At 40.6% G+C, this 23209-nt stretch overlaps 1 protein-coding gene across 13 annotated transcripts in view; it reads left to right on the top strand.

Moving 5' to 3' along the window:
• Nucleotides 1-23209, top strand: part of adgrl2a (adhesion G protein-coupled receptor L2a) — a 98981-nt gene that overhangs the window by 50750 nt on the left and 25022 nt on the right. For 8 of the 13 annotated variants that reach the window (XM_042416416.1, XM_042416412.1, XM_042416415.1 and 5 more), the window contains exons 4-7: nucleotides 2837-2946; nucleotides 4485-4544; nucleotides 10872-11672; nucleotides 22674-22970. In XM_042416416.1, the coding sequence (XP_042272350.1) occupies nucleotides 2837-2946; nucleotides 4485-4544; nucleotides 10872-11672; nucleotides 22674-22970 (1268 nt within the window). The remainder of the gene's footprint in view (nucleotides 1-2836; nucleotides 2947-4484; nucleotides 4545-10871; nucleotides 11673-22673; nucleotides 22971-23209) is intronic. The other 5 variants (XM_042416421.1, XM_042416423.1, XM_042416422.1 and 2 more) reach the window with 1 other exon arrangement.

Here is a 23209-nt window from a genome sequence, read left to right as displayed (position 1 = left end):
GCAGGCCCAAATGCTGAACTTTTTATGGGAGGAATTTCAATTACATGCTCTTTCTGAAATTGAGGGCTAGGACTATGCATAGAAGAAGTCATTAGGGCTTTTTCAATTGGTCTCAGGAGATGCCCGAGGTTTCACAGATGAGATGGAGTCAGAGTCACACAATCCCATAGATCAGGGCGCCCCTGCTCCACAGCTCTAAAATTAGGGCAATACATCAGAAAGAGCTATCAACACTTATGTCAACATTGTTTCAAAAGAAATATGAGTTTTGTTTTTTTTTCCACTGCCTATGTCCTGTTGTTCAATACATTTTCCTGAGAAACGATGGCAGGACTATGTCTCATTAGTGTCATGAATTTTATTTTTGATATCACTCTGTTTCATATGCCTAATATAAACCAGGCATTCATTTCCCGGTCTCACTGGAATCTGTTAGATAAAGCACTGTAATTTATATTGCTCCTGCATGATATGCTTATGCATGAGCAAAGGGGAAAGAATCATCAAAGTGACCATATAATATATGGAAAGTGCTGCAGAGTCATGAAATATTACCCACAAAAACAAGCGGCGTATTATGGGCCCAGCATGGGGTGCACGTTTTAATTCCAAAACAGTAATTCATTTCCATAAAAACAAATACAATATTCTGATATTATCATCTCTTATCACACGTGAAGGTCATCAATAAAGTGAAATGCCCCTTGAGACCGCCACTAAATACAGACGCACACACACGTGGGGACACAAATATTTATTAATATAGTTTGTTAAATAGTTTGTTTTAACATTGCCAAAAATGAAAAAAAAAAATCCTTTTTTCTCTTTTGGTGAAATATAAAAAAAGTACTCTCCATCAAATGTATTTGAAAACAATGTGTGAACTATTTTAATTGGCATACATGCTGATAAAAAAAATAGAAAAATAGAACAGTAGGAAGAAGGAGATGAATTGCTTTTGTGCTTAGTTTAAACAAAGAGAAAGGAAAAAAAAAGGGGTAATGGCTATTTCCATTCTCTGCAGTTATTGTGATTTAGTGGGTTTTTCATTTGAACACAGGAGCCATTTGTTTAAGTTGCTGAATATATTTTTGTTCTGCATATGGTTGTAAACCACACTATCCTGCGTGCATTCACGGTATGCAGCTAAAATGTGCTTGTTTTCAATCTGAAACCAAAACAGCACCAATTTCCAGCCTCCTGTGTTTGTTTAACGCTATACACCTCAACAGTAACCAACTCTCAATTGTTTCACTGCGCTGCCTAATATATTAATAACATTTAGACACAGAGCAGTGATTACTTCAGCAGCTCAAAACAAAACCAAAACCCAAAGCACAATACAGTGCAACCAGTAATACATTTTCCAATGATCTGCTGTAAATGGGCGCACTGGTCTGTGATAAGAAGAAACAAATATTATCTCTGGTCCCTGCTAAATCAGCAGAACAGTGTTATTGATCTGGCTCCTCCATTGCCAATAGAATTTTAAATCCCTGTGGTAGCAAAGATGGCTTGCTTGGGTTATTGAGATCATTATCATGATTTCAGTACAGCAAAAGGGTGGTCACCTGCAATTTTTCTAGAGCACAGCAAGGGCTCAATTAGAATGTCTGCTCTCCAGATGTTAAAGGCAGTAACCAAAATTAACTTTTGACACTGCTGTGAAGGGCTGGTGAAATGGGGGGAAAAAATGCCCTATTTGCATCCAAGTATTGCCACAGATCTCCCATAGGTTGTCTGTGTCCCAGAAAAAAATGACATAAATGACATATCACATTTTGCTAAACAGAGTAGTTTTTTGGGGGGGTTTTTTGCAAAGATTTTAGACTTAGTATTTTATGCTCTTCCGGGTCGAGACTTATGGAGGCTGCAGTGGAAATCATTAATGAGACCTTTGATGGCATTTTGGGTGCAAATTCAAGAGGCTCAACTAGCTACTCAGCATGGAGACCCATTCAGAGAAGGAGCAAGCTCAAATCAATAAGTCGGGACATTTGAGTGAAACACAGACTTTGTTTATCCCATGCAAATGTGCGCCACCGAACACCAATGTGGGGGGTAAATTCTAAAATCACACGAGGTCCCTATGTAATTGTATGCCAGTGTGAAAAGGATTTTACCTCTTTGCATTGATTTTATTGCGTTGATTTGTGCTGTCTATGTACATTCAATTTAATTCCAAGTTCTAACAAACACACACACACACACACACACACACACACACACACACACACACACACATAGAGAGAGAGGAGCCACATATGATTTGATCACAACCAGCAGGAACAAAGTTAAAGAAAAGACATAGCTGTGTATAACTGAAAGATTCATTCAGAATACTGGGAGTGTAATGTACTGTTGGCCAGTTATTGACAATATATTGCATTTGAGTTCTTTCTTTGGTCTATACCCATTCAGACAGATTATCCAAGCTCTTGAAAAGGACATATGGAACAGTACAGCGCACAAAGGACCTCTTTTAAATCATACACATAGCAGAGACGATCCAATAGGCAAGCGCTGAGTGAGAAGCAATGGAGCTGGCCCTGACTTTATTGATAACAGACTAAATAGCATTGCAACCTGGTGAAGGCAGTTCACCATTCATTTTGCTGAGCGTTATCTAATTAACTTCTTTGTCGGAGGTTGAGTATTACACAGCTTCAGCATGAGTTATCTTTTGAGGAGAGTTTGTTTCACTTCTACACAGTTACATTTATTTGATACCTTTAATTATTTACTTTACTGCTTGAAAAGAACCGCATGGATTCCTTTCATATGTACATAAGTTACTGTTGCTAATTATTACCTTCTGTTTGTGTATTCCTGACAGATGCAACAATCGGACCCAGTGCATTGTGATCACAGGTTCAGATGTCTTCCCTGACCCCTGCCCAGGGACCTACAAGTACCTGGAGGTCCAGTATGAGTGTGTGCCCTACAGTAAGTATGACCCTTCTGTCATGAATTGAAAACTCTCCCTTTACCCACACCCTCCCATCCTTGGTTTGTTTCTTCTTCTCTGCCCTCTCTCTCTCCCCTGTGTCATAACATATCCTGTTCCTTTTCTTCCTCCCATTTCTTCCCGCCTCGACCAGACAGTACGCTCTCTTTGTCCGCAACGCCTTTCAGCACCCTTTTCCTCTGTCTCTTCTTCCATTTGTGTCACACCATGAACTTTTCATGAAATATGACCTGTAAAACCCTTTTGCCCTCTTCTGTACTACCTTTATTATTGATGTGCTCACCGTGTTTCAAGTGGATTGACAAGGCTGGTTATGAGGTAGCAGAATAGAGGGGGGGGGGGGTTGAGGAAGTCATGCTGACTCTCCATGATGGCAAGCGAAGGTTTCATTAGACAAGTCTTGTGCGGAGAAGTCTATCAGACAAAAAAACAGCTCACCTTGATGGCTTAATATACATCAATACAACAGGTGTTGAAATATGTTAACAGATGTTTCATTATGTAACAGAACAGAATGGCTCCACTCGTAAGTCAACAAGGTAATATTTCATCTGAAGATGATAGTGTTAACATTTTGACTGCTTCTTGGATGCTAAAATATTCATTGCCATTCAGCTGCCAAACAAAATTTAGATTGCCCTTTGCATTAAAATTCCCCTTTGTCCTTTAAGCTGCCATGTTCATTTGCAATTTGTGAAGGAAATTCCCCCATGTAACCTTTACAAACTGATTAATGACAAAGATTTAGATGAATTGCCAGAATCACTAATCAGGTGGAACTGAAATAATTAGAGGGTGACTGATAGGAAGATAGTATTTGGCAGCTGTTTTAGATTCAAATGACTATTTTGTACAGCGATGTCTTTAGATGTGTTTCAGTATTGGATCAGCTGAAGAAGGACATTTAACCCAAATATAAATGATATACTCTTATCCTACAGTACATTTTATATTCAATACATCAGTTCTACATTGCTCATTACCAGTATACATGTCCAAGCTGTTCCCCTTAGGGTGGAATCAGAATGCATTAGTGAACATCATTAGATGGTGAAACTCATTACAGGTTAACCTCTCCGAGGCTTTGAGGACCTGTAATTAAAAATGGAGTAAGCAATAATGAGTATTTGAGTCCAGCTTATTGAGCACGGCCAAATCCTGTAGCTTTTACTTTAAACACCTGTTTGTTTTTTGATTCTGCTTTTTTTGTTTTTTTTACTTGCCTCATAGTTAAGTGAAGTATTGATCCTGTCTTGCTGTGTTACCTCAAACTTTAATAGTAGGATTAGCCTCAAGGTGCACTCATGTCCACCCACTGTTATGATTGTCTTTAGCCTCCTTCTTGCACAGAGGAAGCAGTCAAGACAAGATGTAGTGTGGTGAAAAACAAATTTCTACCCAAGGACTCTCGGTCCTCGCAAAGTCTATCTAACAAAAACATTCCAAGCAGGTCCTCTGTTCACTCTAAGCAGTTTCAAACATGCATGTCTGTAGCCCCATCTTTTTGCTTCTCAAGGTCCATGCCCAACCAGAATAGGACCAAGAACACAGAATGTATCCTATCGCAACTGCCCTGGTAAGTGCTTAGTGTTCTCCCAGTCTGATCCAGTCCACACAAGCCCAGTCCAGCTTTTCCCACTCAAGCCCAACTCGTCTGTTGTAAATTGTGATAGATTGTGATTCATAGACAAGTTTCGTGTTTTGTTGCTTTCCTCTTATCAATCCTCCTCTTCCCCTTGATAAGATCCATATACACCAGATCGTTTTGTAGAGTCAGACTAATGCAGATAAAGGTAATCATAAGGGAAGATTTACTGAGCTTTTCCACACCAGAGCAAAAACCTTACTACAGTTTTCAGATGGGATAGCAAATATCTCAATATAGTTCTCTACAGTTTTCAGACGATGCAGTTCATATGCCAAATATCAAGATTAGTGATTAAAAACATTGCAGTCGTTCAGGAGCTTAGGATGCCCTGGATTTGCTGGAATACAAGACTTGAGAAGTTGATTTGCAAGACAAAGTATTAAATCCCCATTAAGCTGATCAACGACAGGACCGTGGACAGTGTCCTCATTTTGATCATAGTAACTGCAGTCCCTGAAAAGCTCTCTGTCCCATGAAATAAGTTTTGAAATAAATTGTTGGATTTTTTTGGCCCTAACACCAACTGAATGTAATGCGGTATTTAATCAATTAATTCTATTGTCAAAGCCTTTGTATAATCACACAAGCAATTTTGGATATTTCATTTCAGTGCAAGTGGCCTTTGCAACAAGTTACCTACATTTCCACCATTTCCATCATTTTGGCTTCATAATTTGGTTCTTGTCATGAACTGCCCTCATTAGCAATATTATCCTCATGTTCGAGCCAAGGATGTAAATTTTGCCTTCACCTGGCACTGAGTCACTCTCTGAATTGGCTCTACTAATTGCTTGAATCGAGCAACATAAAAGCTAAGGCGTCTCTTTATTAAGACCGCTTCTGTGCAAACTATTTTGAAATGGTGAAAGAAAAAAGTAGAAAAAGTTGCCATCACTATTCTAACTTGTAAAACTGTAGAGCTGTACCAGTAGGCATAAACAGTCCTCAGTGCTAATATTCCCATTTATCATCACATGCTAATGCCAGTAAACCCTCATCTTGATATGACAGTGATGGCCAGATTATGAAAATTAAACTTAAGCTTTGGTATTCTTTGTTACCCAGTTATTTCCCCTTATAAATGTAGTTGGCATGATGCTCTGATTTGATATCTGTAATTAATACTGAAGCCACCAAGAAGCAACACCTGATTATTAACAGTGGTTATTAGTCATCATATGATTAGAAATAGCTGATATGACAGTAGAATTACTAGAAAGCTTATAATGTCGATTGGAAATAGTTCATGGTCTTGGGGGTTGGTTTGGGTTGGAATGTGTCTCATGTTTTTGTGTTGCTTTATTAAAAGTGACTGACTCTCTTCCCTTCCCCTGTGCAATCTGCAGGAAATCTCCTCGGCTATCTGACTCACTCTCTTCATCTACTGACTGATTTTTGATCACACTGATTGATATTTCTACTTTTATATTTCTAACTAACATCATCAGGTCTTCCGTCATGTGTCTCTTTTTCTTTCCAGATTTCCTTCACGCCATCTTTCTCTGTCTTCTTCTCACCTTCTGTTTTATGTGGCTGAGGCAGCTTCTGAGAACTCAACTGTTGTTAATGTGTCTGCCTCTTCTCTGTGTTTGTCCTCTAAGTTAGCCGCAACACACTTGAATTTTTTCTGCAGAATGTCGTGCATTCATGGATCCTTCTGAGACTCTAGTTAGGGCCCGAGCCCCAAAGGGGCGAAGGCCCTATTGTATTTCGTGTGTTTGTTTCTTTCTTTATTATTAAGCCACTCAAACCCTAAATTTGACCCCCTAAACATGCTCAAAAACTCACCAAATTTGGCACACACATCAGGTCTGGTGAAAAAAATGGGGTGTAAAAATTAACCCCCAAAGTGCCAAAATGTGCTTTCTAGCGCCACCTATGTAACTAAAATGGCCGCCACGACCCGTAGGAATGTTGTAGAGAGATCAAACCAAAACTCAATTATTCGTCTCATCAAGACCTACAAATCATACGCTGACACCTCTGACCTAAATCCAACAGGAAGTCCTCAATTAGCCTTTCAAAATAAGAATTTTCCTCAATTTTGGCTCCCGAACAAACGCTATCTCCTCTGAGGGCGTTAATGGTATCAGCTTCAAACTTAAATAGATGACTTATGACACTGTGTTGAAAACAATGGAGGAGGCATGGGCTTTGTGTCAAACAGAGGCTTCTGACATCTAAACTGTAAGTCTGACCACTTTGAAACCTGTATCAATGGATTCGCCGTGAAATTTCCTACAAAAATATGATTTTTGATGTAAGATTTGGCCTAAGTAATGGGATTTTTGAGGATATTTCACCAGAAGTGTACTCTAAAATTCTCCTCTCCAACTGATCCTCATCATGTCACTCCATCAGTGCTGTGACACATTTCGCAATATACACTCATTATAAAATCACAGGAGGAGCAAGAAAATACTTTAAAACTCACACTCTAATATCCCAAAAACAGTAAAAGATAGAAAAAAGCATGTAAATTCAAGTTTTGTAGGTCAAAGTCTTGTGACTCATTTAAAGTTCAAATGAAGTTTGTATCTAAATCTATGTGGAAGCAGTAAATGTTCAAAAAGGTGTGAGTTCGCTCACACTCTCCATTCAAATATATGAGACATATATGCATGACACATGTCAATCAAACTTTGACCAGGCCATGTGAGTTAAAAGTCTTTACTTTTCTAAAAATAGACTCGATGAAAATTAGGAAATTAATTTGTTTTAGACACAAACTCACTATGCCTCCATATTGTCTCTTTCTCATAGTGCCACCTACTGTGCACAGGAAGTCTGCCTCACAACACACATCATCAGGTTTGCATGATATTACATAGTATGTTCTCAACAACATAAACTACACCATGCCTTTATTTCGCAGGTGTGTTTGTTACTTTGTGGATGTTTTCTAGCTCCAAATAGCTTCACCACTTCATGCGCTGTCCAAAAAACGCCTGCGTATGAAGAAGTACACGTGCAGACCCACCGACCACGTCACAGCCCAACGTGCATGGGGCGCGAGGGCCCGTTCATCACCGCTTGCAGCTTTAATTGTCACTGCTTTTATTTTGACTGAAGTCTAGGTCAGACTAGACAATGATAACAGATTCAAATCCTGATATGAACCTCCACTAATTGGAGCTGGAGGGTTGCGGGATACAAGGAAAGCCTAGATTTTGCAGATTATCCCATACTGCAAATTGGCCCAAAATGTTTTGCACATCTAGCATTTTGCCTGCTGCTGTCATTTCAAATACATTGATTCAGTCAGCCCTGCTCTGATTGAGCCTGTGTATTGACTGAAATCTAAGAAAGCCAAAAAACAGGAGAACTGACATGTTCAGTCTGTATTTTTTACATTCACATTCATTCATATTCACTCATATTAAATCATAACAAATAGCATGGCATCAAATATAAGTGTGTCTGAATCAGTCCACATCAATAGAAATGACCTTTTAAGTGAAAGAAATCTCATAACAATGAAATTAAATAAACTTAATGTTTTTGTTAAATACAAACTGTAGCTTCAGTTCTGTATAATAGACGCTGATAAAACATTTTAGTAATTATATTTTTCTTGAGCTATTCTGTACAAATGATATATAATGATAAATAATAGTAAGACTGAGTGTCATTGAACATGACATTTTTTAAACAACTTGCTAATCAAACAGTATGCAGACCAGTTGTTCAGTTGAACTGACACAGTTTGGAAAGACATAATTTGAACAGTCTTGTAGTCTGACCTAGGCTTTGGGCTAACCTGAGGAACGTGTCTTTTCTGAGGAACAGTTTGTATTTATGTAAATTTGTCATCTGTTAAATGCTTTTAAACAACATGTCTTCTTGCTGTTAGAGTTAAAAATAAGCTAGTGTTTTTTTTTATGCATTAAACGTACGAGCTATTCCTTTTTAAGTATTGTGATATGTTTTATATCAGGCATTGACATCTCAGATTAACAAACTGGGTTATGCCTCTTAGAACAGATGCCTTCAGAGTGCCTTGAATGTGCCCATGCTGGCTAATTTACATATTATATAGCCTATGTATAGCGGACTTGTATTGGAAAGCACAAATGACTCCACAAATTAAGCACAGTGTTGTATTGTGGAATTAAAAACATGTTTTAATAGTCAGTGCACATAAACTATATTAATATATTTGTTCAAGTGATTTACGTTGATTACCTGATTCCTTGATAAGGCCTCAATTATTGTTTTCTTGTTTATATATGGCTTTAAAATTTTAAATGGTAAAGTATGTTTGTAGTGTTATGCAAAGACCTTTATACATATGATATTAGTCAGATGTCAAATTATCCAGAATGTTAAAATGGCATCTTTATTGTATTCATATCTATTTTAACGATAAAGCAAAGTGGTAGCTACTATTTAATTTTCTTTTAAAAATTAAATTGTATTTTCTCTTAGGCTTGGTTTATAGTGGTGGGTGGATAAATAGAGACCACATTTTTAAAGAAATGTGTTTTTACTTTCCAACATGACCAGACTCATGTAATGTAAAATCTAACTGCAATTTACAGACATCAATAAACTGATGCAATAAATGGCACTTTACTACTGCAGTTTCCACTGGATGAGGCCACAGTGGCTTTGAGTGTTCATTAACCTATAATAATTTTTACAATATTTGAACTAAATGGCTCAGTGCATATTGGAGATCATTCTCCTGACCTGCCTGCCATTTCAATTTCAATTCCAGAATTGCTTGCCTACCTATCAAACAAAAACAAAACGATTTTTTATCTATGAATGTTAGAAGTTGAACCTGATTGAAGTTATGACATCAGTGATAGCAAGTGTCACAGGTAATTGGCAGCCTGTTAAATAAAAAAATCCACCCACCACTCTGCTATAACGCAGCTGTAACAGTTGGTCATGATCACAAACGTGATCAGACCATTCTTGATGTTGTAATCTAACTCCTTTTCTAAGACAGGACCTTGACGGCGGTGTCACCTTTCTCACAACTTTCCTGCTTTCTCTGAATAGGTCTACCCATCTTTGTCCATGTCTCATAAGCTGTTTCTGCATATGTAATCGTAGCGATGACAGTTAATTCATATTAATCTCTTTTTTTCCCCTTGCACCCCTTTCATTCTCTCTTCCAACGCTTAAAATAGAAGTGGAGCAAAAAGGTAAATAACAGACACGATCCAAACCCTAGCTCCTTGTTTTGTGGCATCTGGTTGTAAATTACCTAATTTCCTGTGGTGGCCCCTGCAAACCCATCTTAGACGTAATCTTCAGAGTCCCCCTAACTCTAATGTTAACGGCCAATGTAGTGTAACAAGGGAAGTGAGGCTGACCGGCACAAAAGCAGCCAAAAGATGTTAATGGGGGCATATTAGCTGCAATCTATAGGGGCTTCCTGTCCTCATTCTCCCTGGGTGCTTTTGCTACTCAGCAGAATTTCATATTGCCTGGCTTTCAACCCCTTTTCCATAGCATGCCATGGTAACAGTGTTTCTTGGCCCTTTTTTTAAACTATTGCTTTCTACTGTCCCTTTTCTCTCAAAGCCCCCCTCTTTCTCACTCTTCCCATTATTCTCACCTGACCACTTGCTGCTCTTTTCTCTGTTAATTCTTATGCCACCTATGCCTCAGAGCAATAAGCAAACACCTCAAGAAACCCTTACTGAAAGTTCCCTAAATTTTAATGGTTGTGACATTTGCACCACTTCGTAATGACAAGCGTCTCAGGTATATACCGTATAAAAGGTGATGTAACTGAGACACATCTAAGTACACACAAACATTTTGCAGACTCTGCTGACTCCTGCTCTCTCATAACCTCTCCCGTCTGTTGCCAAGTGACTTTAGTTGGCTGCATTTTTTTTGTTTACAGGACCAATTGTTTCTTTAAGTTTTGTTTCTGTTCTATTTCCCCTCATTTGTGTTCTACTCCCAACAGTAAATGTCTATGAGGCAAAGCTTCCTTTTGTTTCAGACTACTTTATATATCTAAACATTATGCTTAATAACTTTCCTATTCCTTTTTTTCTTTCTATGCACAAAACCAAAATCCTTATACTGCTTGTGAATATTGGCTATAGCTGTTAGTTGTCCTTTGGCCACTCTTTAATGTGTGTCTGTCCCCACTCCTCGTGGACAACCCGTAAAACAATATGAAAATGTTAAATATTATATTGACATTACATGTAGCTTTGTATGGTTTTATTTTTCATATGTTAACCAGTGTCTGTTTTTTTTATTCTACTCTTCTTCCATTATTAGTTTTTCTTTGTCCTGGGACTCTGAAAGCTGTCGGTGACCCTTCCTTTCTATTTGAAGCGGAGCAACAAGCTGGTGCCTGGTGCAAAGACCCACTGCAAGCTGGCGACAAAATCTATTTTATGCCTTGGACTCCTTATAGGACAGACACTCTCATTGAGTATTCCTCCCTGGATGACTTCCAAAACGCCCGACAAACCGTCACCTACAAGCTGCCCCACCGGGTGGATGGGACTGGATTCGTGGTCTACGATGGAGCCGTGTTTTTCAACAAGGAGCGTACCCGCAACATTGTGAAGTTTGACCTGCGAACTCGAATCAAAAGTGGGGAAGCCATCATCAATAATGCCAACTACCACGACACCTCGCCCTACAAGTGGGGTGGTAAAACAGACATTGACCTGGCGGTAGATGAGAACGGGCTGTGGGTGATCTACGCCACAGAACAGAACAACGGCATGATGGTAATCAGCCAGTTGAACCCCTACACGCTACGTTTTGAGGCTACCTGGGACACGGCCTATGATAAGCGCTCAGCCTCCAATGCCTTCATGGTCTGTGGAGTACTGTATGTGGTCCGCTCCACCTATGAAGACAATGAGAGCGAGGTCAGCAAGAGCCTGATCGATTACATTTACAATACCAAACAGAACCGTGGGGAATATGTTGATATCCACTTTCCCAACCAGTACCAGTACATTGCAGCTGTGGATTACAATCCGCGAGATAACCAGCTCTATGTGTGGAATAATTTTTACATCCTGAGATACAATCTGGTGTTTGGTCCTCCTGATCCAGCTCATGGTAAGAACCCTGCCCCCCAATCATTTCTTCTGCAGACAATAATGTCAAATTGCATTCCTGAAATTGTGATTTTAGTTGCTGTCAACTGCTCTTTGATATTCCTTTGTTATTCCCCATCTATGTATCAAGTGTCACAGCTGACTGATTTTTAATTTAGAATCTAATATGTGCTAGATATGTTACGGAAGCTTTGGAGTGTAGGAAAGCATCTCGGGGGGTGAAGTGAGTGGGGCTCTGTGGTAAACAACACCTCAAAGCCAGTTACCATATCATAAGGGATCAGTATCTAGGGGATTTAGGGAGGTTTACCATCCGGGCGTTCCCTGAGTCCCTAGTGCTAAGGCTCAAGGGACCCCTGCTAGCATATTCCTTTTTTTAAGAGTAAGACAGGGAGAGAAAGATATACTCTCACCTCTGGAAACATACATGCCTGGACAGGTGCAAAGACTGGCCTGGGGCAAGGTTAGATCATTCCCCAAGTGATGCTGAAACTCCAAATCTCCATTGGCCCTTAAAAAAAACAAAAAAAAAACCTTCACTCTCTGTAGGCTGAGTGTAAGGATTCAAGGTTCTGCCTATGTGAGAAAGAGATGGTAGACACATGGGAGAGGATCAATCATCCACGGTCACATCAGTAGCACATGCTTTTAATTTAGCTGTCAAGAGCTGAGGCAAGGCTAGCCTAGGCCTGCGATAGTCCTTACACTGAGAATATAATAACAGTAATTATCCTAATCCGCTCCACACCCAGAGTCCTAAATCCACGTAATGCTCAGCACAGTCAGTGATGAGCCATGGAGGTCAAGCAACTTTTCCACAGATTATCCGAGAGCTCAATATTTATTAATGTGTTTGCTTGTCCACTTTTGTATTGATAAGACTTGGTCTGGGGCTGCTAAATTGGGTTCAGCAAATGGAAGAGCATCAATCTAGCCAGACCAAGGCAAACCTTGCTGTAACGAAGAACGTTGTCCTGGTTTGAAATCATAATTCATATACAGAGGGTGTACTTAGTAGAATACTTCAACAATCATGAGGAACAAAAAAAATGTTTTTCCAACTCTGAATAACAAGAGTGAAGTTTCTTCACTGCCCACAAGAAAGATACCAAGGGATTTTTTAATTAAATATTTGCACAGTACAAGTAAATTTGGAGCAATTGAGGAAGAGGCCACAGTCAAAATATGTTCTTATTTTAGTAATGTCCAAAACTAGTTTCACACACTCATATGGAGAATTTAAAATAAGCTGCCCCTCAAACAGACCCTTACATTTGCAGACAGCTGCAGTAAAAGTGGCCATAATGTCACCTTTTCTGTAATGTAATAAGAATAACTTGAAGCATGTCTTTACATGGCATTATGTGTTTATGTTAAGTAAACTGATTATTAGACAGTCAAGAAACAGCCTCCACAACAGCCTATTTTCAATTTAGCTGTTATGGATTCTTGGAATAAGCTGTGTATAGACAGACTGCACACCCGATCGATTTATCATTTGTTGAATGTACACTCATTACCGATCGAGAAATCAGGGTCTTTAACAGGATCCTCCCTGACATAAGACTACATTGTAGTAATATGTGTTTGTCTTTGTGCCTGTGTGCATACTGTATGTGTGTAAGGCGCATACTTTACATGTGTTAATTCACAGACCGTCAAAGAACCACAGAAACCCACTTCCCTTCCTGTAGTGTATGTTTGGCAAAACACCTAACATACTGTATTTGCTCCTCGGGACTTCTGCATTCTCACATCTGTGTTTTAATGTCAATGAAGAATTTGTTCCCTCTTCTTGACAATGAAACATGCGCCTAGCCCTGCTGCTGACTAATGTATGTTTAGTTGCAGTCGATGAGCGCAAGGGAGAATGGTCTAGGATGATCATCAAGATGTCAATAAACTTGTCCTCCCACATGGCTGATGTTGACACGTAAATGATGGCACTTTTTTCTGGCTGTCACTGGACACCCTCTGTGATATCTTGATGCTCGTTTCAGTGCCTGCTTCACTAGGCACTGAAACAAGCTTTTATGATGGTAAAAGTTGAAGGTACGTGTTATGAGCAGTGCTCTGCAAAAAACAGGAAATAGGACTCAAAGTGAAAATAACATTTAAGCTTTGCTCATCTCATCACAAGCACAGGTGAAAGCTTAGCAAATGCACACACAGAAGCATCTAATTGTGCAGAAATCATTGTTTGTATAACAGAACATAGCTGATTATTAATGTAGATGCTAGAGCTGTTGACTTTTTTCTTTAAAATGGAAAAAAGGTTATTTTTAATCAAAGACTTCTTTAAAAGGAAGAGTTGACAACGTCAGTGCAGGGAGTGAGGGTGATTCTGTATGCATTTACCACTCAACACTGCACTTCATACTTCCTTTTTTCCCATATTTCTCAAGTGCACAAACAACTCTGTCACATGATTCACCCCGTCATGGAGTGCAATTACATCAAAGTGATGTTGAGACCCTGTGTGGCAGACAGTTGGGTTCTTGTCAAGTCCAATAACGTTGCTTATGTCGAGGCAAGAACATCTCTTGTAGGATTATGGGGGAGTGGATGGGGTCACATCCAACAAGCGGCTCCACTGGAAGTGGACATTAAATGGGTCAGTAAGTCCCTCTCTTGGCTTTTACCAACAGCGCCATAATCCACTCATTTACCCATGGCCCCATGCCTGTTTTCCTTCTTGCATATAGGAACTCATAAAAAGACATATTCCTTTGTCACTTCTTGTAAGTGAGATGATTAAATTGATTTAAATGTACTATTCCCACAGAAAACTCATTATATACCCATTTCTAAGGACTGTTAAATCATGCCAAGCACTGATATGTAGCCTCAAACCACTGATTAAGCATATCAAAAGCTATCTTTTACTAGAAGTAGGCACAAACAGGCTATATTCACTGCCTCAATGGGACACAGGTGAGCTTCGGAAACCTTTTATTTATCCCATATTGCAAAATTAGATTCTGAATCACTTCCACATAAGAGCCCACAGTGCTGCAGTTAACACCCACACAAATCAAGACCTCCTCTTTAATTGTTCAAATGTCAATACATTTGCATACTGTTTCAATTTTTGCTGCACTCTCAAATTATACATTTACAAGTGGGGATTGTAAGGAAGAGAATGACCCAATTTGTTTGAAATTATAAGGTATGGCTCACCGACGCAACTTGCCAATTAGCTTACAAAACTCTGCATGTGGTCAAAACAATGCCCTGTAGTTTGTGTGTTATCAAAGTGCTTTACAATGCAAAAATGCTCCACTGTTACAGATGCTTGTGAGTCATATGCATTAGCAGTCACCCCAGAGAGCCTACCTCTTATAGCCTGATGAATGTACAGCTCTTTAATAAGCACCTTTATGATTCATTCCTGTCTTCTGCAGTGCTTACATAGAGGTCAACTTGTGCATGGCAACATTTAGAGAGAAAGCTGGGAAGAATGAGACACAGAGAGTAATAGAGAAATATGGATACTTTCAAGGTCAACAACAAGCTTTCACAGCCATCTGAGGTGCTTAGATAAAATGGCAGAGACTTCTGTCTCCTATATGCTCACCAGTGGTACCAGGGATCAGGATGTGTTAAAAATGGCCAATTTGTTTGTTTGCCTTGACAACAACTCCCCCCTCCCTGTTCCAACCCCCTGTCAGCTGCCCAAGTGGACACAGCGGTGTGAAAGGAGAGGGTATTGATGTGGAAAATTATCCTTTTTGTTTTTGTTTTTCTGTCCTCCTGTCATGTTCTTGTTCTCGTTGTTTCTTTATCTGTCTACTTCCATCTTATTGTCTCTCTCTTTCATTATCTCTCTATTGCATTTGGTCTTGCTGTTTCTCTCTGTCTTTCTGTTTTCACTCTCCTTATTTTTCCTTTTATTTTTCCTTGCCTGTAGACTGTCTATTACTATTCTTAGTCCTCCTTTTCCATGATCTTCCTCCTTAAATCCAAACACTTGCATTTCTGTGCATGCATGTGTACGTATGACCATACACTTTTGTCAGCGTGTGTATTTGGGTGTATGAGGGCAGCATGGTGGCTCAGTGGTTAGCAGGGTTGCCTCACAGCAAGAAGGTCCTGGGAACCTGGGTGGAGTTTGTTGAGTTTGCACGTTCTTGTGCAGTTCTTGTTCTTTGCACGTTTGTGTGGGTTTCTGCCAGGTGCTCCAATTTCCTCCCACCATCAAAAACATGTATGTTAGGGTTAATACTCCTGTCAGGGCCCCTGACCAAGGCACTGGCAAAAGAACTGGAGTTGGTCCCCGGGTGCTGCACTGCGGCTGCCCAGTGCTCCTAGTGTGTGTGTATGGGTCAAATGCAGAGGATCAGTTTCCCCACGGGGATCGATAAAGTGCTCCTTCTTCTTCTATTTGTTTGGCATTCTTCCTGAAGTCAATCTAAAGCCTAGGTCAGACTGTTCAAATCATGCCCAATGAGAGCAGCGCAGACTAAATGACAGGATTTAAGTAAATCCTTTGCTGTGCTTTTGGGAGACTGTACAAAGATGGCTGTCATGTACATCTAGGTTTGTCATTCAGAAATATTTATCCGCTGGTGGAACAGCTTTATAGGGAGCACATTTTAGATTTAAGGGACATTATTGCACCAAAAAGGCTGATGAAAAATTTTGCATGAAACTCATTTTGCCTTAGTTGTAATTGAAAACATTTTGGATTGACCCAGTCTTCTTGCTTAGTGAAGTTGAGAATTGCTTCTTATGTAAACTACCTATTTTAATGAAAGTTGTTGTCATAGGAAACTTCTTTTTGGTTCTCTCATGTTCTTCCTTGTTGACTTAACTATCGGTTGTCATCAGGATCCACCCTGATGTTGACTTGACTACACACGCCTGGCCTGCCAGAATCAGACCAAAACAAATACCTCACTGTACACGACAACCTGCAGAAAACAGCTCAGATTTGGAGTAAAAATCCCCCAAAGTGAGCTAGCCTTAAACTTATGGCTTCCACCTTCCATTCTTTATTCCTCCCATGATTTTTACGACATACTGTGACGTTATTCTGTCGACATCATGACCCACTGGTCTCATTCTTGGTTACGATATAGGAGTGAATTTAACTGCAGCGATGAAAGGGAAGAAGTCCCACAATGAGGATTTACAGCGCTGTTCACAATGTCTCTGATATTACATCGTTGGATAATACCTAACCACCCAGTGTCTGGTGGCAATGAAGCCTTTTCAACACGAGGTCAGGGGGTTACCTGTTTCCTCTGAAATCTGATCATCATCTCTGCTGCTTCTCCAGCACTGAACATCGTAAGACACGAGGGCCAGTTGTCGCCAGGCTAGGAAGACTGTTTCACTCCTCATCCCCAAAAAAACCCACCTCTAGATTATGTTTTCTCTTACTCCCAAGTTGCTAGTTACACTTCTCTTGGAATGTCTTACCCGCTGATGTTAAACTACTGCACACAGTGTGGCCAAATGATCTTTGCTGACAACATACAAGTACAAGGCTACAGCAAACCTGGGGTTATGATTTAGAATGTCACAAAGAGTTGTTTTACATAAAAGAGAGGGGTGGGGGGAGTGATTATGGTTACACTGAGCCCTATAGCCAAGGGGATCCACAGTCTCTTGTTTGATTACAGTTTGACTGTGAAACAAGGCGTATTAAAAGAATTATTACTCAGACATCACAATGGTCCCCCATCACTCCCTGACACACGCCTTTGAGGAGATTTATTTCACACAGGCCTGATTATTGTGTCTATGTGTGTCTGTGTTCCTCTAATCTGTGTAAATGTGGATGTGCATGACTTTTTGTGTTTATGTGTGTATGTGCATACATGCTTAATAATGTGCATCTGTTTGGATGTGTATCTGTATATGTCCACGTATGTGTGTGTGTGTGAGAACCCCTGAAATAGACACCCCCTTGTGTGCACAGCATTAAATATCAGTCTACTCGGCACACTTAGAGTTAATGCTTGAAATTTGAGGCACGTACAGTACAGAGAAAGCTGCAAGGGGGGAAAAAAAGCAGGCTGTAGTCTGGCAGTTGCTATGTCTGTTCTCTATACTTTGGTGTTATTTTGTGTGTGAGGGTGTACATGTGTTATAAGCGTGTCTGCGCCTGTGTGTGTGTTTGTGTGGGCACTCTGTCTGCCTGTCTGTGTCCATATAAATCAATGCATTTGTATTGTGGGAAATATTGGAGACAGTAGTAAATAACATAATCCAGCTATTAGGTTTTGTTCCCTAAGACATGGACATATACTGTACACACTCTCACAAGGACATGACTCATGGGAAATTATATGAATTTTCACTCAGCTTTCTTCATATTTACTGCTGATACACAAGCAATCAAACACTATGTTTCCCTCCACAGCTACAAATGCAGTGCAGAGTGAAAGACGTGTAATCCAATTTCCTTTGTGTATTATTGTTATTATTGGTAGATATCAAAATGCATCACAAACGTATTATAAATCATCACACTATTTCATACTCAAGAACAGCTCCATTTCCATTTGAACATACAAGCAAGGCTGCATCCAGAGAGGACTGAGTGAAATGCATGTTTGAACAAAAAGATATTTCAATGGCAGCAATAACACAGGAAATAATTTACACGTTGTTTTTCACTGTTCAACACCTTATTTCAATTAACCTGTGCTCTATGCAGAATGACTTGAAAGCTGATGGGTTATTCATTTATTTTCCATCCTCTGGATTCTCGTGGTCCCTTCACAACAACCGAGTGTGGCTCCCTCCCGATGGCAGAAACAGACTTTGATTTGTTTGAGCTTCCTTTGACTTGTTAACTTTTGCAATCCTTCCTCCATGAGGAAGCAATTACCACCCAAGAGGCATATTTCAGAGTGTACAAAAAGACATGATTCTTTTACCTTAGCAAGAAGCAAATCTCCCTCAAAATGGGAACAAAGAGGTAAATCTCCGAAGCAGCCTCGCTTCATATCATCATGAGATTATGCCATGACAGAGAAAAAGATAGAGGAGGGAGATCTAATAATTCTTGTAACTTTTTATATGGCAAATTAACTGAAACAAATGCTAAATGTGTGTTCCTTTGCCATTTTTTTCTCTCCCTTGCAAGATAAACAGCACCTGATAATGTGTATGAAACATTACCCTGATGAACAGCCATGCAGTGCCTACTGAAAGTGAAGCCATTAAGCATAATATAAAAGACACACACGCCGTCGGTTTTCATTTGTCACCCCGGCATGACTACTGAGTCCTAAAGTCTCATCTGGGCTCTTTGTGTATGTGTGTGAGTGTGGGTTTTTGTGAGTGTGTGTTCCTGAGTGCTTGCGTGTATGCAGATGCCCTGACAACACTCGACAAACCGTGCTCCTCTCCTCTCTTCCTCTCCTGGATTCCTGTCTCATTGTTTGTCATCAATCGCAGACCTATAAACCCAGTGGTAATAACAGAACCACTGAGATACATTCAAGTGCAACAATGTGTGGGCGTCGAATCACACAAAACAGTTATGAATAAGTCTGTCCTGACTATTGGAGGTTCTTTGGAGAATATCACTCCATACACTCACACTCAATGACAGCTAATTGAAGATTCCCCTTGGGCTGAGTGCAGCAAAGACATAATAATCAAGGATCCTGTCCTGGTTTCGCTATATAGCCCAAAAGTGGGATTTGATTCTTTTGTCATAATCAAAGGAATATTGCATAGGGAAGGCATTCAATGGTGTCAGACATGTGCTATCAGAGTAGAAAACAGAAATAGTCTGTCCGTGTTATGGCGAAAGATGTGGAAAAGGCTGCCGCAGCACTACCACCGAATTGATGCCCATCCCTCACAGTGGCTACTTATAAACTTGTCCACTTAGACATCTCTGTGAAGAAGTGACTGTCTGAGAGGAGTGTCCATTTTAATACCTATGGGTTAATTCCTCCCAGCTTTCATTGGATTAAATTAAACCTAGCTATGGCATAAAGGTAATAAGATTATTGTGCTGCTGGAAGGATTATGAACTGACACGCTATGTACACAGGAACAGCAGTGGTCAGAGAGGCGGCATTGCTTATGCACGAATCTCTCTGGGAAGAATAGCCTACATTCACATTAGCCTCTTTTTCACACAGGAAAGAGGATTAGTTTTCATCATAAACACAAAATGAAACCTCCCAACAGGATTATTTTAGCCCTTTTACTTATGTCCTTTTCATTCTGTTTCTTGTTAATGAAGCCTCTGCTGTGACGGTGCACACTGAGAACAACAATTTTTAGCAATGCCAGCACAGCTTTTCTGCCTTGTGCAGCACAGGCATTGGCTCAGGAAACCCACCTCACACCCCTTTCCCAAAGTCAAAGCCATCCAGTTTGCTATGGGGCAATCCCTCTCCAATGGAACGCTTGAGGAGAGCCAAACCCATTAGTTGTAGCCTAGTATTAACACAGCCCACATTAATTACACTCACAGTTTCACTGCTGATAGCAGGTAGAGATGAAAAATGAAAAAAAAAAACTTCAAAGAGATTTAATTGTACATGTTGTAACTAGAGCACGCAGCTCAAAATCCCAGTGAGCCATGACAAGGAGCCCTCTTGAGTGAGGGGTGTAGACAAGATACAGTTGTTAGTTGACATGCTAAAGGAATGTGCTTGGATTACAGCAGATGCCTGTTTGATTTATTGGCTGTAGTTGCAAGCCCTTTAACTTAAATCATGCTGCCGAACTGTGATTCAGTTTCATTTTATTTCTGTCTAAATTCTAAACTCCCCACCAACGGAGACTGGGATCTTATCATTATCATCTTTCATATTTTGGAAATGAGAAACCTATAAAGGGCCCCATAGTTTCTTGGGAATCTTCTGGGAGTTCGCCAAGCAACCCTGACCCAGATGTTTAAAAAGAAACAATGATAATATACACACCACATTGATACACATTCATTTTCTCAAGTTGGAGCTGCAACAATACAAGCTGTTGTTAACCAGAAATTTGCAAATCTATCTTTATTTTTTTTTTGCGACGATTGCTTTCACCTCTGTGAGTCTTCTCAGTGAGTCATGAAAAAACAAGGGTTATAGCAATAAAAGGGTATCGGTGCAGAACAGAGACAGGCATTTCTCCCAGCCAGCTAAATGCTAGTGCTGAAAGGACGCTAAGCACAGGTTGTCTCTCAACCGCTGTGACAGGCTGTGCAGCCGAGAATTTCACTGTGTTGAGTAAAAGGATACAGGTAGGGGAGGAGGGACAAGAGAAGAGGAGGCTGGGATGAAGCCAGCCAGCCAAATCTGCCTTCAGCTCAGTGTCAAAACAGCCAGTCGGCTGTGTACACCTTCATGTCACCTGCTTGTGTGTGCGTGCGTTTGTGTGTATGTCGTTCTATAGCCCCCACCAGGAGGGAGCACACAGAGTCATCTCCTCTGGTCAATAGATCCTAATTCGTCCCAGGTAGCAGCCAGCCTCAAAGGCGATTTCCCTTCAGCCCGACTGTGCTGAAGCCTCTCATCCACACCGTGGGGCCTATGTTGATAGTGGTAGCGATTTGTGTGTGTGTTGCGGGGGGGGGGGGGGGGGCTATCAGCCAGACCCATTATCCAATGGAGTCAATAGATATGGAGGTGTTGCTGCCTGGGGTCTGGCTGCCTCCACTGGAAGACAGAAACTGTCGTCTCATTCTCTAACTTGGCCACATTGTTTCTGAATGTTCCTGTCATCGTCTTGTATGTGTGTGTCTATTTTCCAACATCCCCTCCCCCTCATCTCTATTCCCCCTCATCCTGCCTTTGACTCCCTCCTCTCTTTGACTCTCTGTCGCCCTGTCTCATCAATGTTTTCACTACTGGTTGTACTACTGAGAACGACTCAGCTCAAGCAGTGTAACAGCACCACTTCACATTCTCTACATGCTCTACAGGCAGCCTAATGGAGGAAATCAAAGTACTCAAATGCGATTAGATTCAGTATGCACATTGCATTCCAATCAGAGCTCCTTTGATTGATATAGCTTACCCTTTTGAATTCAACCAACAAATATTTTTTTTGGAGATAGGGATGTGTTTTTTTTGTACTTGGAGATGCGGAGCAGATTTATATCATATAGTTAGTTTATCAACATTTCATCTATGAAACTCCCTTATGTTCGACTTTTATGAAATGTAATTACACTGCTACTCACACTTCTCTGGCGTATCACATGAAAAATGTCTTCATAGTTTTTCCTTAGTGGCTCATGTTAAATGTAAAGAGTGCACTATTTTCTCCTTTCCCAGGACTGAAACATATTGTTTCTGCCCGGGGCATTGCATGAGTTACTGCACACCTGTTTTATCAGAGTATGAGTTGTAGGCAGAAACAACTGTAGAATGAATTTTCAGGCACCACGACTACATGTACAGGTTCTGTGTTGCTCTAGTGAAATTTAATCAGCCATGCCACAAAATCTCCCAGGCAAGAATGATTGCCAGGCAGGAGGATGTTACTGTAATTATTGTCTTGTTCGTTGCAGACTGAGTGCCTTGGATAAGCCATAGTCAACGGGAAGGCAAATACGCTTGTTGCACAAAGCACTTAGCAGCAATTTACACAACAGGATACTTAGATGTATAAGCATTACAGTGTTGAACATGTTGAGAAAAAAAAAATTAGGAATGTTACTTACAGGGGGCGCCATTAAGGTTTAGTGGTACATGAGGGCATCTGCCCACCAGAAGGTCAAGCTTTGAATACTTGCCAAAGTATTCTTAGCAAAACAGTTGATATACTCCACATTATGTGCCCCTGGGGTGCCAGACTAATGAGCTGCCCTGTCACTGCAACCACAGGTCAAACTACCATTTGCTTTTTATTTTCATCCACAGTGCTGCATCATGTTTTTATACAGATTGATGAATATGTGTCCCAGTGATATTCAAACTCCCTAAATCATACAAGTGTTAATGTTTTCCCAACTGGGCTGCACACCATGACATACTGTAAGAGTGCTCCACCCAAACATAATGCCTCTTTACCCTCTCTCTCTTCACAGCTCCGCCACTGTCAGAAGCCACCGTGTCCCCTCAGCCTCTGAGAACTACAACCACCACCACAACAACCACAGTGCACTGGGGTGTGGCCAACACTACCACCACAACAGGGCTCAAGGAAGGCAACAAGGGAGCACCCAAGCCGCCTCCTGTGATTCCACTCACTACTTCCCCTCCACCCCTGGAGTCCTTCCCTTTACCCGAGCGCTTCTGTGAGGCCACCGAGAGAAGAGACATAATGTGGCCTCAGACCCAGAGGGGCATGCTTGTAGAGCGACCTTGCCCCAAGGGAACACGAGGTAAACAGGCCTCCCTCTTACCTCAGGGCCATGTGCTCACGGCTTTCAATATGACCCGAACCGTCCCAAGAGAACATCCCTGAGGCTACATCCACACTAATATGTTTTCATTTTAAAATGCATAACTTTTTCTAGGCCTACACGTAGCATCCACACTACTCTGGTATTTTCAAACCTCTAAAATGGAGACTTTTGAAAACGCCGCTGACCCCATTTCGGTTTGAAAACTCGTGGATTGT

The sequence above is a fragment of the Thunnus maccoyii genome, chromosome 7 (genome assembly GCF_910596095.1).
Source record: "Thunnus maccoyii chromosome 7, fThuMac1.1, whole genome shotgun sequence".
Classification (NCBI taxonomy): Eukaryota; Metazoa; Chordata; class Actinopteri; order Scombriformes; family Scombridae; genus Thunnus; species Thunnus maccoyii.
The sequence above is the reverse complement of the archived record's forward strand: the minus strand, read 5'-3'. Positions and strand labels throughout refer to the sequence as shown.